General features: G+C 38.6%; 1 protein-coding gene across 5 annotated transcripts in view; it reads right to left on the reverse strand.

Annotated features, from left to right (window-relative positions):
- Window positions 1-17,265, reverse strand: part of rbm20 (RNA binding motif protein 20) — a 69,775-nt gene that overhangs the window by 12,597 nt on the left and 39,913 nt on the right. For 4 of the 5 annotated variants that reach the window (XM_088075686.1, XM_042485903.2, XM_042485904.2 and 1 more), the window contains 4 exons: window positions 10,832-11,864; window positions 8,833-8,897; window positions 8,312-8,421; window positions 5,814-5,911 (listed from right to left, as the gene is read on the reverse strand). In XM_088075686.1, coding sequence (XP_087931812.1) covers window positions 5,814-5,911; window positions 8,312-8,421; window positions 8,833-8,897; window positions 10,832-11,864 — 1,306 coding nt within the window. Of the gene's footprint in view, window positions 1-5,813; window positions 5,912-8,311; window positions 8,422-8,832; window positions 8,898-10,831; window positions 11,865-14,243; window positions 14,663-17,265 lie in introns of those variants that run through there. The other variant, XM_088075687.1, reaches the window with a different exon arrangement.

The following is a 17,265-nucleotide window of genomic DNA, read 5'->3' on the forward strand; positions in this document are numbered from 1 at the left end:
TAAGTCAGATCCACCCCTCGCTCCTCCACAGCTCAGCCTCTTGTCCAAACATGATCACTTCTGGCTCCAAAAAACAAGATGGCGACACAACAAATTCCAAACTCGAGGTTACCATCTTTTCCAAATCTCTGCTAAACTATTTATCCTCACATCTATGTCTTTATCTGCATTTTTCACTCTATTGATTCACAACCAACTACAAAGTTTGTCAACCTTTGTCTCTGTCCACAGCAGAATTTAAAGAACAGACGGATAAGATGGTAACACAGATAATCTAAAGAACAAGCTCCAATATAATAGAAACTCTGGATGCTGTTATTCAGTGGCGTGTGTAGAGGAAGACTAGCACCAGCATACATAAATAACTTTAAATTGCACAGGCCAGTACTACTGACTGATTTGATCCGTCTGTCTTTATCATCATCCAACTAGCAAGTGGAAATACCGTTTGACACCGCAACATCATTGCGGAAAGTGGTTGTAAATTCAGCTCGTCATATCTCGGAGTCTTATTTCTGCAGCCATTGTGCTGCAACTGCAAGTTTTACTGCGCCCCTCCTCCTCTTCCTGCTTCTCTGGCTGAGAGACCTGACAGACAGTTCCATGTGCGGGACAGACCGGGGTCCTAATTTCACCTCAGACTGGCGGCCAGGGTCTCTGTTTTTACAGGGAATTTGTTCAAGGAAAACCCAACGACAACATACACTTCACACTAGGTCTGATAGCCCTGAAGTGTAGAATGTATAACACATAGGAGGACATTTTTACAGTCTCAAAGTCCTTTTACTGTACATTTTAAAACATAATCAGAGATATGTGTGTCTGTATAAACAAAATACATGTAGCACTAATCACAAATGGTCCATAAAAAACACGTGATTGCAGTTACATAATGAACTGTAGACTCATACTTTCATTTAGAAGGGTACTTTTGGCTAATGACAACTTTTGTACAAAGCCGAAACAAAAACATTATCTAGGTGAGTCAGATTATTGAATTTCTATGCCGCAATTTAATGGTTTTTGGCCAGCAAGCTGAAATCAACAGCTTCAGATGATAAGAGTGATAATTCTATTAACAGCTTCGTGACACCATCAGAACACAAAAAGGTCAGTGCAGGTTGGGCTCAATAAACAGATCCATAAATAGGCTGTTTATGTCCCTGGAATATTAGAGAGAACAAGAGACTCGCTCGCTGCACTCACTAATGTCTGACCTGTAAGATGTCGTCTGTGTCTGAAAGCTCAGACAGTTTGACCGCAGCATCGATATCACTGTCAAGGTTGGCTCAGGCTTTAAACGGTAGCTCTTTCTGTCAACCGCAAAGCAGGCGTGCAAAGTTATGCCGTCCCATTGCCTACTCACAAGGAGGCACTACACACACTGCCAGATCACTTTCACAGAGGACGCGGTGGTCTGTTTTACACACATCAAATGTACATAAAAAAAAAACAACCCCTTATCTTAACAGTGTCACATTTTGAGGTTTTAAATCACCCACACAAAACAGGATAACCACTAGCAGTCACTATTTTCTTGATTCTAAGAAACAAAAGTCTGTGCTCTGTTATATGAGAAGTATTGCTGTTCCTGTTATTATGTACTTCATTTGTTTTTGTTGTTGTCATTACACCTGCCCAAGGACTACAGTCAAAAATGAACCAGGTTGGCTAAACAGGCACACTTACAAAAATGTTTAATAATGTGCACTGTCCCTTTAATCTTAAACTGCATAAACAGGATAAAAAAAAAAACACGATGAAAATTAACCTGTAAGGATAAATCTGGCATATGTACATGGTAGACCCAAGTACTCATGTTAATTAATGTGCACTGCCCCTTCTTAAATAAAATTGTCAAGAGAGAATGCTGTGCACTTTGCAGTCGTGCTGACACCAATTTGGCTTTATCAGACATCTAAACTTTACTTTTTACTTATCCATCTGAACTAAGTATAAAGAAGAAGGAAAAATGCAGTAATTTTTCCATTAATTTTATTTTTCCTTAAATCTTAACTAAAAGTGATCAGCCAATTTTCATCTTACACTACACTCAACATTTTGGAAGACATATGTAAAATATTGGGTTGAGGAGGTCCTCTGGCAAAAAAATTTAATTCCTTTTTTTTCCTGTATTCTTTCACATTTTTATGCACCATTTCATGCTTTCTTTGCATTGATTTATGGTGCAAATGTCTTAAATTTTCCTTTAAAAAAGTCTTCTGCTACTTTCATGTTTTTATTTGGGGAGCAAATACACATGCTTTAATTACAGAGAGGGACATGTCCACCGCGTCCCCCCTGAAATCTGCACTTATTAACAGAAGTAACGCCATTACCTGCTGCTACAGTGTGTTCAGCCTTATGTTCCTCTGCTGAAACACTAAGCACTATAGACCGACTCATCTGGAGCCAAATGGTGTAAAGGATAACAACCATTTCACACAGTGCTGCTTTCCTGTTTTCACTGACGCTGCACTGACTGACATTAGCAGGAATCTCTCCTAAGGACGTGTCTGTTTATTTTTACAAAGCGAGATCCATGTTAGAGGTTTTGGGGAGATAGCCAGTCTGGTTTCACAGTTTCTCCCCACGTTCCTAGGCAGGACGCTCACACGCCAATCCCTCAGATTGCTTTACCAGTCTCTCACCAGTCTGAAACATTACACCGCAGCCTGGGGGTGTGACCCGGGGGTCTTAAGGTCTGCACTCCTAACAGCAGTTAGCTGTAATCCAGTGTTTATCTCCGTTTGAGTTCTCTTATCACTTGAAGCTACTGTGCTACTTCAAACTGGGCTGCTGGAAAACTGCAGTCCCAATTTAGGACTCTAAGGACTGCTGTGTATGCGCCAGAATGCATGTGGTATGCACTATGTATGTGTTAATGCACGTGCTTGAGCTTCTCCGTAAACATTATGCTCTATATTCTGATCACATAAACAATATGATTGAAATGTATTTACTTATCTCGAATTTATGTAGAAATAAACACAAAACATCTCATACAATGAAAAAAGGTTCACATTGCGTGTGGTTGTGTGAGTGCTCTCTATTCCGCACACAGCTTTAAACCAGTAAAACCCCACCTGTTCTACTTAGACAGGTGTGTGTTTATGGCGACCAACATTAGCTCATGTAGCACAGCCCATAAATATTTTCACACTGATACAATCGAACCTTTGTCAATAACCAACCGATGAAGAATTTGACTTTCACATCACTGACTTCCGGCTCCTGTTAAAATGGCTCTGCTGACAATAAAGAAAGGGGCAAATGGCTGATACACATCAGCAGAGTCACGCGTGTTTGTTGGATTAGAAAAATCAGTTTTAAAGAAAAGGGATGAAATTGAAAGAATGTGGCTCCAGAATCTAACAGACCACGTCGACCATACAACTATTACCATTCTCAGATCTTAAACTCAGTTCTTTACAAGGCCAAAACCCTCCTGTGTATTTAAAAATTACTCTTCACTAGACTTTTTCTTTTTTTTTACCATGCCATTGAGCTTATTTTCCCCCTTTTTCAGTTTCCTATTTTATCTGTATAAGTGTGTATAATATTTATTTATTATTCATTTGAGCATTTCTGTGAAAATCCCCAAATGTCCACAGACATCAAATACATCAGGCTGAAATATCCGTAAAAATGTTAATAAATTGATTCACAGAACCTTTATTGTATTCAATACAATAACTCATATTATTACTATATTACTAATACTACTATTAATAGTATTGCTATTATCTTAAATAATAATTAAAATTAAATATGAGTCATGCAACATTAAAAAAGGCATCCTACGTTTTTTAAGTGCTAATGTGACACACTGTAACTTCATTAAAGAGCTGATGTATTTTTTGGACGTAACTTAATTTTTTCCTGAACTTAATTGTTGCAGAAAGTTGTTGCAGAGGGATGTTGTCTGCTGTAAAGCCCTCTGAGGCAAACTGTGATTTGTGATAATGGGCTTCATAAATATAATTGACTTGACTTACACACATAACCTTACCAAGAAAAAACTATCTGCGAAAATTATTACATCATCAGTTTTAAAAAAAGTCCAAACTGAAAGGTATAACATTATCAGTAAAAATGTTATCACAATTTCAGACAGGACATTTTATCACATTACTGGCTAACGTATTACATTACTGGATTTTATTACATTTTTTGATCAGCTTAAGTGCAAATTGTCTCACATTTTACAGCATAATTAAATTTTCAGAAAAACTACGTTATTGAGCACTACAAGTGGTATGTTTCAAGAAGTTAAGAAAACTGCAGCCAAAATACATAATGTATACATCGCACAGATCTTCACAGTGCGAGCAGTGTGTATCTGTGTGCAGGAATGTGCTCCTGCATTGTGTGCGCGCTAATGCCCGCTGACTGTTGAAAGCTGTGTGCTGGGCACCGCAGATGGCTTTCCACAGGTTTGCGGGTTCTAATTTTCACCTCGCTCATGATCTGCACTGTGCCATTCAGGAGACTTGCCCGCGTGATTGATGCCTATCAGCAGCTGCTGTTTTTAACTGCAGTCAAGAGCCAACACTTGAGCATGTTTACAGATTGTGTGGCCTCGCAATGAAATAGAAATTCATAAAAATGAATAGTTTAAGTAGTTGTTATATAAGCTTCCATCTATGCAATGTGGACAAAACTCTCTGGACTTATTTGTAACGTGCCTGTAAATTGCTGTTGGTGTACCGCTCATTTTCATCTCATTCTTTTGAGCATGTCACGCATGCAGGCATCATCGCAGCAGCACTTCAGCAGCTCATTCAAATCCTCCATCAGTGTCCACAAAAGTTATATTCACAGTGATTACATGAAGGCTACAGGAGTAAAACTAATATTTTTTGAAGTGCAAATAAACACTTAAGGTAGCTCTGCAGTTGCAGAACGTGTGTGTGATGTAGTCGGAGAGTGGGCCTCTGCGGAGCTTGTGTGGACAGCTGCTGTGGTTAACATAAAACTGTGTCTATTCTGAATGGCAGATAATTCAAGACACTGTTAATCTGTGCCCTGTTTTAACAAATGTTTACATTAGGATGCAGTTCTTTTGCAACTTATTTTAAAATGTCTGGAAATCATCCTTAAATTGACCTGATGAATCAGTTCACATTATTAACTATAAAATTGCTGATAATTTTGCACATAACACATTTAAGAATCCAGAAAACCCCTTAACAACATCTTCCACAATAAGCCATTTTGTTATTTATCCCCATTTTATCACTTAAATTGCATTCAGTGGCTGGATAATCATTATGTTGTAAAATTAGGATATGTGAAAAATCTTAACAAGCAGTTTCTAGCCAACATTTTAATGACACAGTTTGCCCGGCTATCCAGTTGAGTGGAAAAGAGTTGTCAAGCCGAGACAAAGCCTGCTGTTGGGCCCCAGCAGCTGTCAACAAGAGGATCTGGGTCCATTCATTATGCACCTTATACACTTTTTGCTGCGGTAGAGATACAAATTCTTAAAGGATACATGGAGGAAATGCAGTATATAAGATAAATACTAGCAAAGAATATTATAGCATATCATACATCTGACGCTCTCTGCAGAAGAGAACACAAAAGGAAACTGACCAGTGCCCTCTGAGTCTGTTATCAAAGCAGTCGTAGATGATATTCAAATATTAATAAATCACCATGAAATAACATATACATCAAAGTGTAGCCAGATTCATGGTCAAGGATGACAGCTGTTCCTTATCATTAAAATTCCTTATAGTCTGTCACAAATTCTGATTTGTACGCAGAGGGCTGAAAGTCCTGAGAGAAAACCCATGCATTTGTCTGACCTTTGACTCTGTCTGTGAGGCAAATCCCGTGTCTGACGTGGGATAAGTCTTCATAGCTGCAGCTGGTAAGTATGATGGAGTGGCTCCTGAGGACACATCTGTGGAAACAATTTGAAATTTAAATTTAAAATGGTCTGCATACCAATGGTGGAATAAAACTAAGTACACTCACACAAGTGATGTACTTAAGTATTAATCTGAGGTTCATCTACTTAACTTCAGTATTTTCTTTTTATGCTTCTTTATACCTCTCCACTATAGTTCAGAAGGAATATTGTACTTGGTACTTCACTACATCTATCTGACACCTTTTGATACTTTTGATACTTTACAGATTATGTTATATTATTATATGTTATATTATTACCAAACAGTTTATACAAGTAAAGCTGCAACTGATTAACAAATCAGTTGATTCACAGAAAATTAAATACCAACTATTTTGCCAAACATTTCAGTCTGTTCTTTTCTTTGAAAGATTTTGAGTTTTAGGGTGTTTTTTCTAATAATTTTATAATAATAATATTAAGCTTTTTGGGTTTTTTAATTTTTTTTTAGAGTGCGCGCCCCATATGCCTAAGGCTTCTGCAGCAGCCCAGGTTCGAGTCCAGCCTGCGGCCCTTTGCTGCATGTCATTCCCCCCTCTCTCTCCCACCTTTCCTGTCTCTCTTCAACTGACCTATGAATAAAGGGAAAATGCCCCAAAAATAATCTTAAAAAAATACTTTAAGTACATGTTCCTGATTATACTTACTTACTTTTACTTAAGCAACATTTTCAATGCAAGACTTACTTATAACAGAGTATTTTCACAGGGCAGTATTAGTACTTTTACTTAAGTACTTTAACTTTTACTTAAGTAAAGGATCTGAATACTTCTTCCAACACTGTTGTGCATAATAGCTCGAAGTGTGGGATTAAGTTGCATTTGTTGACCTCAAGGCTCAATGTAACAAATATGGTTATCATATGTGTATGAGTGTATCATTCAAATGTGTTTTTCTTCGTCTTTTATTCGTTTCTTTGTTGTATAATAACTGAATTTGAAAACACTAGGCTGGAGTAATGGGACTCAAAGCATGCCTCAGTGCTAATAACATCTTGCAAGTATGGTGATACTCCACTGTGATGTCAGTATACTACACTTTTTTGGGCAGTATTTTAGTGTTTACAACAGACAGTTTTAAATTATAAATACAAGTATAAATACAAGCAATGTTTTTTTCATTTGAATTCTAAAGTAAAGATTTTTTTTAACTTATAATTAGCTGAAAATGCAGTAATTATAACGATATGGCTTGATTTCTCAACAATGGCCCTGTGCTGGCTCACTACAACAGCTCCTGAGCGGGTAGCTCAGGAGCTTTTCCTTTTTCCTTCTCATTCAGGGAATCTACAAATATAAAAAAACAAAAAAAACTAAATGTAATTCTTTTTAAGACCTTTAAGATAATATAGGACAATTTAAGATTCAGTTTTGGACAAATGATTATTTTCTTATTCAAGCATTTGCAAGTAGTGATAAAGATAAGTACTCAGTATGCTGTTTTGTGCACAGGTAGGTTTCATGTGGCAACATGGTTATTAGGATGAGTTGAGGTCATCTACATTCTGCAAACTGATTCACAAGTTTGAACTGAAAATACAGTGTTAGGTCTTGTGGTAGCCTTAAAGATTTGTAACATCAGAAATGTGGACCTTCACTTAGAAGGCCTTGACTCATTTTGACAAAAAAAGAAAAAGAAAAAGATGGATGAATGAAATAAGATAAAAATGTTTTTGGTGATAAAGATCTCACAAATTCAAATTGAAGACTATTCAATTACTTTAAAGGTTTCATATTTATGAAATAGAGGTTGAGATATTATACAATTTTAAGGACCTGCAGATAACCTGTGATTTACAGCTATTGCTCACCAACCTTTCTAAACACTGAATATTTAATTGAAAGAGGAAGAAACAACAAAAGTTACATATCTACCAGAAACCAGCTCACTGACTCATTATCTCATTTTTAAGGCTGCTTAAAGGGTAAGACACAAGACTCAAGGCTGTCTGCAGCAACCTACAGGTTTGCCTTAAAGTAATCATGGGACACAGAAAGGAATATAGATACAGGCTCGGCAGATACAATCAATGTGTTAGAGAACAGGTACTTATTCTGTTTCCGTGTCATCAGCTTTGTGGGTTTGGTTTCTTAATTTGTTCACCAAACGTCAGAAACAACTGAAAATTCACCTTAGTGTTGTGGTGCGCCAAATTCTGGATATTCAAACAGCACACATTAATGTATCAAAATACACTGTGTCAAATTAAAAAAGATATTGCCTCGCGCCCTCACTTAACTCTAAAAATACTCCCTGACCCCCATCTATCACTCTGTTCACATATTGCAGTGATCCGAAAAACGTTGCTCTAACACGCACACAGAGCACACAGAGCACACAGAGCACACAGAGCACACAGAGGCACTTGAGGTGACAAACGTGTTATCCTACCTTGACTTGCAGCAGAGTAGACCATGGAGTTAGTTCCTCCGGGGTTCAGACTTCCATCAGAAGGCCTACCGACAGCGTAGTGAACAGCTCCAGCTGATACCACTGCGGAGCTGCAACAATCAGAGAAGGCTGATTTTAGCTGCCTCTCCCCTGCCTTGCTCACTCATATCTTGTGACAGAGCTCATATTCATAGAAACACTGAGACAGCTGTATACAGAGCGAGGAAAAGCCAAATAAATTGCTTTCAACACTCTGTTATCTGAACTGAGCAATAAAATGCTGAATCTGAAAAACAAATTCATATAACGCAGTTTGTAAGTGAGAGGGCAAACTGACAAACCATAGTCAAGAATAATAAATAAGCAAACGTTTTTACTGATTATTATAACAACAAAACAGTAATAATAACAAACAGTGTGAAGCCACCAGCTTTGTGATCATCTTGAAATGTCAATCAGTAATAAACGGACAACCTACTTTCAACTTTGTCCAATTTATTTTAGAGTTGTGAGTAACTCACCTTTCGTTTGTGTACAAGGTTCGGTTCTGCAGGTGTAGTTTTCCCTTCACGTGCTGGTCCCAGTCCTAAAAACACACACATACACAAACATCATCCAAACATAGTCTCAGACAGTTTGGACACATTGGGATCTCACCGCTCGCCCTGCAATGATCGGCCTTACATACCCCTTGAATAAGCTCATGGCTGGGAGCAATTAAAGAGACAACATCTTGGATTACTTCGTAAGTGGCTGCACCTCAGATCAAAACATTTAGCTATCAGCTACTTTTAAGCCAAAATACCTATTTTCTTATCCAAAGTGAGGACATTAAGGGACTGTTAACCCGAAAATCAAATATACATATTTTTCCTCTCGCCTGTAGTGCTATTTATTTTTTATATAGTTTTAGTGTGAGCTGCAGAGTGATGAAAATATCAGCTGTGGTGATGTCTGACTTTTCTCAATATAACAGAACTGAATGCACTTGGCTTGTGGTGCTCAAAGCGCCAACAAATACTTTTGATAAATTCAAAAGCAATGTCTCTTTCCAGAAATCATGACCCAGTCACTCAAGATGATCCACAGACCTTGTTGTAAGCAGTTTCACGTAGGAGCTCAGGGTTTCCAACACATTCATTTAATTGTGGCGGGTCGCCACAACAAACACATCTGCCAGCACAAACAGATTTTTTAAGCTGGAATGTTCATTAGGAGCACTTTTGGGATATAAATATATGGTTGTTATTAATAACTCACTTGGAGCAGGATGGCACGGCAGAATATCAGGCGCATCGCAAGTGAAACTTAACCGTTCATTCTGCTGGGTCTAAAACTTCACTTTCATTAACAAACAGCTGCTGCTGTCATCCATTGATGTGATCTGATCAACTGTGAACAGATCAACAGATCAATTATCCACCCAATGAGTGACAAACTGCTGCGGAAGCAAAGAAGAAGTTATGGAGAGCTCCACCTGCTCTTTTTTTTTGCCGCTTTGAGCAGCACAATCCAAACGCCGTCTTGTTTCATTATACTGGAGAGAAGACAGACATCTCTCCTGTTGATTTCTCCAGCACTCAGCACCTCATACCAAAACTATCTACACTAATAAATAGAGAACCCCAGTAATGGGTTCTAAAACCTGGAAATCCATTAGCATTTCCGCACTTTCGGTTCCCCCCTCACAAAGTCAGTGGGTTTTTTGAATGTGTTTTTTGGTTAGAAGCCTTAAATAGGGTCTGTGGTTAACACAAGCTGAAAAGACTTCCATGTTTTGTTCTATGGAAAAAAGTATGTCAGTAATTACCCCACTTGTGAAATTTAAAGCTTTTATGTGTCTTAAAAAAGGCGATTGCTTACAAGTAGCTAAATGAGACCACAGAAAGGCATCACGCCAAGCCGCCCCGAACACAGCTTTACAGCCTTGTATCGGTGGTGAAGCGATCATAGTGTAATTTGTTCTAGCCTATTAATAGCTTCTTACTCCTGGCAATTGTGTTAAGGCTTCAGAAACCCTGACAGTGGGGTTCATTTGTGAAAATTATCTTGCTAAACAAAACACTTAAGTATTATAAGTATTTGTTTACCACAGAGCTTATTTTCTCCAATGATCCAAAATCCAGTGGAAAAATCCCATAGGCTTCTTGAAGAGGGAACCTGGACAACATTAGCTTTATGGCTGGCCTACAGAAAAAAAGTCATCCCCAGGGCACTCTATAGCACAGGTAAGAGGAAAAATACGTATTTCTGTCCCTCTCATATAACACATATGCGAGGTTGGGAAAGCTTAATAGCATTACATGACATCTTATTTTATTTACAATAGAACTATATCGGGTTTGTATTGCCTGCTTGTTCAATTTTCCATTTTTTTATTTAAAATGAAGGTGTGAGCTGAAAAAACTTGCAGGTGAATCATTCCATTTAGTTTTCAGTCGTCTATAGCTACTGTTACGTTTACAAAACAAGCAGATCCTCAGATTTACATATTAGAATTCACATTTTGACTTTACTCACCTTGAGGTTATAGACCTTCTTGTCACAGATGCTACACTGGTGTGGCAGTTGAGTGGGCGTGACAGCGTGGTAATCATTGACTTGGTAAGGCTGAAGAGTCCTGGTACCTGAAGATAGGGTTTCCTCACTTGCATGCAGGGGCTGGTAACCCCCAAATCCCTGCGTGCCACTCGAAGCAAAAGAGGAAACCCCACCACTGGGATTGAACTTGGGGTCAGGGGTCGGCTCTTCGGGGTTATACAGTTCAGTTCTGGACCGAATTGGCTGCCCAGCTGCTGTCCACACATTAGCAGCATTAGAAGCCATATCAACCTTTCCAGTGTGACTCATGTTAGCAGGACCTTTCCATTGCTCCTTGGAGTTATAAACATTCATGTTCTGCTCGCTGACAGTAAACCCAGCTTGTTGCCCCAGCATATCATGTCCAAAGAAATCTCTCTGAAAACCAACATTGTTCATGTTTTTTGCCTGAGTGTTAATCACTGTGTACTGTCCATCACCAGCAGTGGCTGATGCCTCAGATGTCCCCCCAGCTAAGTTGTACTGAACACGCCTGTCAGTATCAGAAGGGTAAGTTGATTTTTGACCGTACTCCGCAGCTTGTTGGCCCACTGTCCCCCCTCCACCGGGATGGTTCAGTCTCACATTCCCTGGGTTTTGGTTGAATCCTGTGCCCACCAAAGCCCCCAAGGCTGAATTTGAAGAGGAAAAACCCAGCACCCCTGTGGGGAAGGAACCCTGAGGGTTCCCAACCATTGTTGAAGTCCGGAGATGATTGAACAGGGGTTGGGACATGGCGACATTGGAAAGAACCTGATTGAGAACAGTGGCGGCAGAGGCTGTGTTTCCCCCCTGAGCCAGTTTCAGGCGTTGGAGGGTGAGCTGGGCCTGGAGCTGAGCGAGCTGGAGGCTGGCTGGGGTCAGAAGGAGCTGCTGGTTCTGTGGCTGAGGCCCCACCTGCACACCACCTGGTAGCTGGCCCCCTATCTGATGGCTCTTCTTATCGCCACTGTCCAAAGGCACCACACTGATGCTATGGAGGAAAAAAACAACAAAAAACTCAGGAATCTTAAAGGGAAAATCAAGTCTCACAACTCTTGCAACTCAAGTTTGATATACCCCATGCAGATGCATGAATCCAGCCAATGTTAACTGGAAGAACATGAATGCAGAGATTATGCCAGCAAGAACAGAGGTATTATGGTATAAGAAGTGATGCATGTTTATTTTGGAACTCAGAAATTAGTAGGGATGTCCTTATCAGGTTTTTTTGCCCATGATCCCAGTCTGAATCATTTAATATTAAGTATCTGCCTATAGCAAATCTAAATTCCAATACTCAATATCCTAGATAGTACAGCTACACAGTGCACTCTTTAAGTAGTCCTAGAAGTTATTAAAATCAATCCAGTGTATAGCCTTTGCCTGTTATTATCATTATTATCATTTATTTATTTCCCCAAATAACGAAGAAAAAGAAGAACCGTCCCTTTAATCTTTTTGACCTGTCTTGGGAGTGCGTCTGTTTGTTTCTTCGGTACAGCCTGAGTTACCTGAATGAACTGTATTCCCCTTGAGCTATTTTTCCTCACCTCTACATCTTTTGGGCAGATGAAGGGGCGAATAGTGAGTGAGGTTGTACTCAGCACCGTTGTCTGTTTCTCCTCAGAGCAGGGCGGAGAAACAACGTACACTATAGCTGAGTGTCATTGTGTTTTTGGTTAAGGTGTGTGGTCTTTTGTGGCGGGCGGGGCTCAGCCACTGCTCTTACACAAACGGAGCTTAACAGACGGGACTAATGAAGACAGCTGAGTAGCGGATAGATGACTTAGGGTGTGCTCTATGTTGCTATGCACAAAAATCAAACACCTGTGTGACAGCTGACACAAAACAAAGGATCAGATCACATCATAAACTAAATATTCCCAATCCTGACCCCGATCTGATGTTTGAGATCAGATTGGGGCATCCCTAGAAATTCATGTTTAAGACATTTTGTTTTTCAAGATAACTGATGTTTGAATAAGGTATGGAAGTATGGGTGGTTTAATTGCAGAAAAAGAGTTAGTGTCATTTTAAGCATGAAATAGATAAACAGACTTCATAATGTCTACAAAGAGAAGTAGTGGAGGGTGATTGGGACTGGGCTTTAGTTTTCAATTACTAGGTGATAAACCTGGCACAGAGGAGCAATACATGGTCATAATTGTGAATAATATGTAAATCTCAAATGTTTCCTTTAAAAGAGGAAACATTTTATCCAAATATCAAACAAAGAAAACAGTGTTCTGCTTCAGTTAAGTTCACACTGTTTTCATCACACCTTTCCAATACCATTACTGACTGCTAATGTCATGATGTTTTGGCTGGGGTGAGTGTTTATGCTTTATGCAGATACTGTATACTGTTGCAAAACTGAAAAATTATGACCACTTTAAAAAGTTGAAAAACATTAGGCATTCCTATAAGACTATGCTAGCTAGCAACCATCAGCAGCTGCCTTACTATAGCTACTTTCATTAGTCATAGAACTACAGAAAAAAAACATCACTGGCATTACAAAGAGATATTGGCTTATAGTCAGAAAGTTTCAGCTTCCACAAAGTTAGCATCTGTTAACAAGGCAAATCTTTCAAGTGATCAACCACCAGATGGACAGGCAGTTGGACACAGTCATCAGCTTGTTGTCAGTGCTGCTGTGTTTAGGACAAATTGAAGGAAATAATCAGCGCCAAGAGGGATTACACAGCTGGTGTTGTTCCCTAACCTAACAATGTGTTTGTTTTTGTTAAGCAAATGTTTTCTTTAGTTGTATGGCTGTCGAAAGTAGCAAGGAAAGATGGTTATGTATATTAGCTGCTAAGTAGAGTGAATGTTCATTACTAAAACTTGCCATGCTTGCAGAATAAATATTTTATATATTTTAATTCTGTTTGTTTTTTGTAGTCTCCATCAGTCTCCCTCAGCCTGTTTGTTGGATAACAGTGTACAAATCCAAAACAGAGAGAATTCTTGATGAATTGGAGAAACATCATCAAAACTATATCTATAATTTCCACTGTTTTTGGATTCTTCATACACCTTGAAGGCATGCAAGAAAAATGTTTCTTTACAAATTCATCTTAACACCGGTAAGTCATTGATATAAAAATGATCCTTTTGTATTTTGAAATATTCCTTTGAGACTATAGAATTAAGTTGACAGTAGCCTCCTTGGACCAACTAGGTTGTGTCACTATTTACAATGAACAGACTCGCTGAATCTGCTAATCTACTCAGTCTTGTTGCTCTTGCTATCTTTCTGGTTCTCTATAGTCTGTTCAAACCAGAGCTATCACATTTGAGGCAATGCGAATGTTAGTTAGTGGTAAATAACTTAAATGTTGAAGAAATATAAAACAGCTCTTCCTACCTTTAGTGTGCAATGTTATCACTATAACAAACATATCTTCAAAAAGGATACCCAGAAAAGTCGAGGACATTTTCATTCAGTCAGCGAGGCAGCTGTTAGCACATGACACTGATCAAATCTAGAAGTTCTGCCATCTTCTGTGGCTCAAACATAATTCCAATGAATTGCAAACAACATATGGAAAATCATGGATTTCACCTAAAGAGAGGTCACAGCACATCGGCTACAGACCACATGGTAGAGCATAATTAACGTTTCTTGAATAAAGGGAGTATTTGAAGTAAAAGAGCAACAGCTGTTTAGAGCATGGCTCAAATATCAAGAAGTTAGCTGCTCAAGCGCTTATTTTCCTCCCGCTATACTGGTATGTACACCAGCTTCCTACAGCACTAGCCGCTAATAGAACCACTTAGAACCACATCACCCACCGGTGCGGTGACCCTGTGTGACTGGCCTGTTCTTTTCTGATAAATGCTCTCACATGCTGTCTAAACTTAGTCTACTCAACTATTCATCACATTATCTATGTTAAGCACCACACTGGCCTATCTGCAAACTGCTCCTACCAACACTGCTAAAAGGTGACAGACCAGTCAGATTAGACGTGGTGAAATCCCAAGTGGTTCTAGAGCAAGATTTGTTAGCCATGAAGTTTTGCACCACAGAGACACGGATGCACAGAAATATGGTTATATGTGATCGTGTTTGCATAGATTCTTCTTAAAAGTTTGTACTGCACAAGCGTAGAGATGGATTATGACACAGGTTGTGGTTCAAATATTAAAAAGTTCAAGAGACATTTTGAAATATGAATTTATGCAACTGAATCTTGTGGAGGATTATCACCTCCAGGTCTGTCTTCATACTGGCTTATGTAGATGTTGTGATTACGTTGCCACATCATAAAGTCATCATATCACAACCATCACTCATACTTTAAGCTATACTGAGCTATTAACGGTCCTACTGTGGACATTTTGGTCCTGAAATCACACCCCTGAGATTGAAAATGAAAACCCAAGGAAATAATGTAGGTTTTGATGAGTGCAAAACCTAAAGGCCGTAACTGACTTGAGACATAATATTAAGGTATTGTATGTATTCGTGGGTTTTAAGGTTGTTCAGTTTAAGTAAATTCTATCACTCAGCTTTACAATGTGGTGTAATGTTTTGCAAATAATAACAGCATATAAGAGCAATTCTAAAACCTTAATGGAACCAAAATCCTACATTCATTTTAAAATAACTGATAATGGATTCCATATCCACAACACACATTATGGCTTACCACCATATGTATCTGATCATCTCTGACAGGAACAGGAAATACAGGCTGCTCACTACCTGATTTCCAAGACCTGGCAAATGTCTGACACACTCAACTTCAAATAACATGAATAATCGGATTTTTGCTGGACAAAAATAAGAAAAATGAAAATACAATTACTTTTTAAAGCAATATGGTTATTATTAGCCAATATTATTAGACTTTCCAATGCTGTTTTAGACTAAAAACTAGCCCAAAGCAAAACTGCCGCCAAATTCGATTTATCAACTTAAAAAACAATGTGTGTCTTGCACGGTTTATGTTTTATGTAATTGCGATACACACAATAACAAAATTACAAAACACACCTTTATTCAAATCCAAGTGGCAACCTCAGAGGCTGAACAACAAAGCCACATATTCAGAGTTTGGGCAACTTGAGCGACAGGCTGCATAGCACAATCCAAGGTCTTACACGTGTATTTATGGTAATTGACACACTTCGGACAATTGACGGTCCCAAGTTTCACTGGCGATTGTACACACTCTTAAGTGAGCAAGCATGGTGATGGAGAGATACACTTACACCATTCCAGCTTATGACTCAAAGCTATAAATACTAGAGTTACCCTCTGCCATCCTGACACACGGTGTCCTTAATAGACTAATATGGACTCTTGGGCTACTGGCACAGAGTGCTCGACACTTCAGACCAATCTTGTGATGAAGACAGGGAATACGAGTGTCAAAGTGGATGGCGAGACGGAGGGCCTTGCTAATGAAATCATGAATAAAGTTGGTACCACTGTGTCTAACTGTGACTTATTGAGCTTATTTTGCAACAGACTGCATGGCCACACCAGCTGGACATGTCCCTACTACAGACCTTGAAGTAACATATTAACGTTTTGTTGTATACATCTCACTATATTAACTATATCCATTTATTATAAAATAAAGAATGGCAGTTAAAATGCGCTGTTAGAATATCTGTCATCAGAGAGCACCAGAGAGACTTAGAAAATAATATATGTAGAACCTCTAATGTTTATAGTAAGTAACACAAAAAATGAATTATGTATAACTATGAATGAATAACATATATTTGTTGTCTTTGTGGTAAATGACAAATTGATAAAGTGAACTGAAAATTGGCCAAAACTGACTCTTCTTCAAACAGACTAAAAATCTGCTAAATCAAAATTTAGTCTCTGCACAGAAAAGAGTAGCCACATATCACTTAGTATATGTCGTCTACTCTTTTACCATACATTTCAATTAGGAACACAAAAATGTCATTACTGACATGTCAATTGTTGAACAACCCAGACGGCTTATCTTTAAGAATATCTGCTGAGTTATTGTATGCTGGGGGACCATGGATGCCATTAAGCGTTCAGAAACAGAGAAAAGTGAATTTTGAAGAATGAAATCTGTGATTTGTGCTAAAGTCAGTTTTGAGGAAAAGAAACATTTCACAGACACTTCATTTAAAATACACGAAAAGGTGCACACAAAAACATATTTGTTTTTAGAAACTCTTAGTGGAAAATATCCAATTCAGTAAATCAGAGACTGGATCTAGGTCTATTTGTGTGCAGGTTTCCATTATTTTCAACTCTGCACGCACACTTGTACTGCTGCATCACAAAGAGAAAACTCTTGCAAATATCTCACAACTTTATGAAGAATTACCAGAGTAATGTGCAGAGTCTTTTTTTAGTTGCCCTGTTATGTTTTGATGTCTCTGTCTTC

The sequence above is a fragment of the Plectropomus leopardus genome, chromosome 3 (genome assembly GCF_026936395.1).
Source record: "Plectropomus leopardus strain MGB_pleo_1.0 chromosome 3, ASM2693639v1, whole genome shotgun sequence".
NCBI classification, from domain to species: Eukaryota; Metazoa; Chordata; class Actinopteri; order Perciformes; family Serranidae; genus Plectropomus; species Plectropomus leopardus.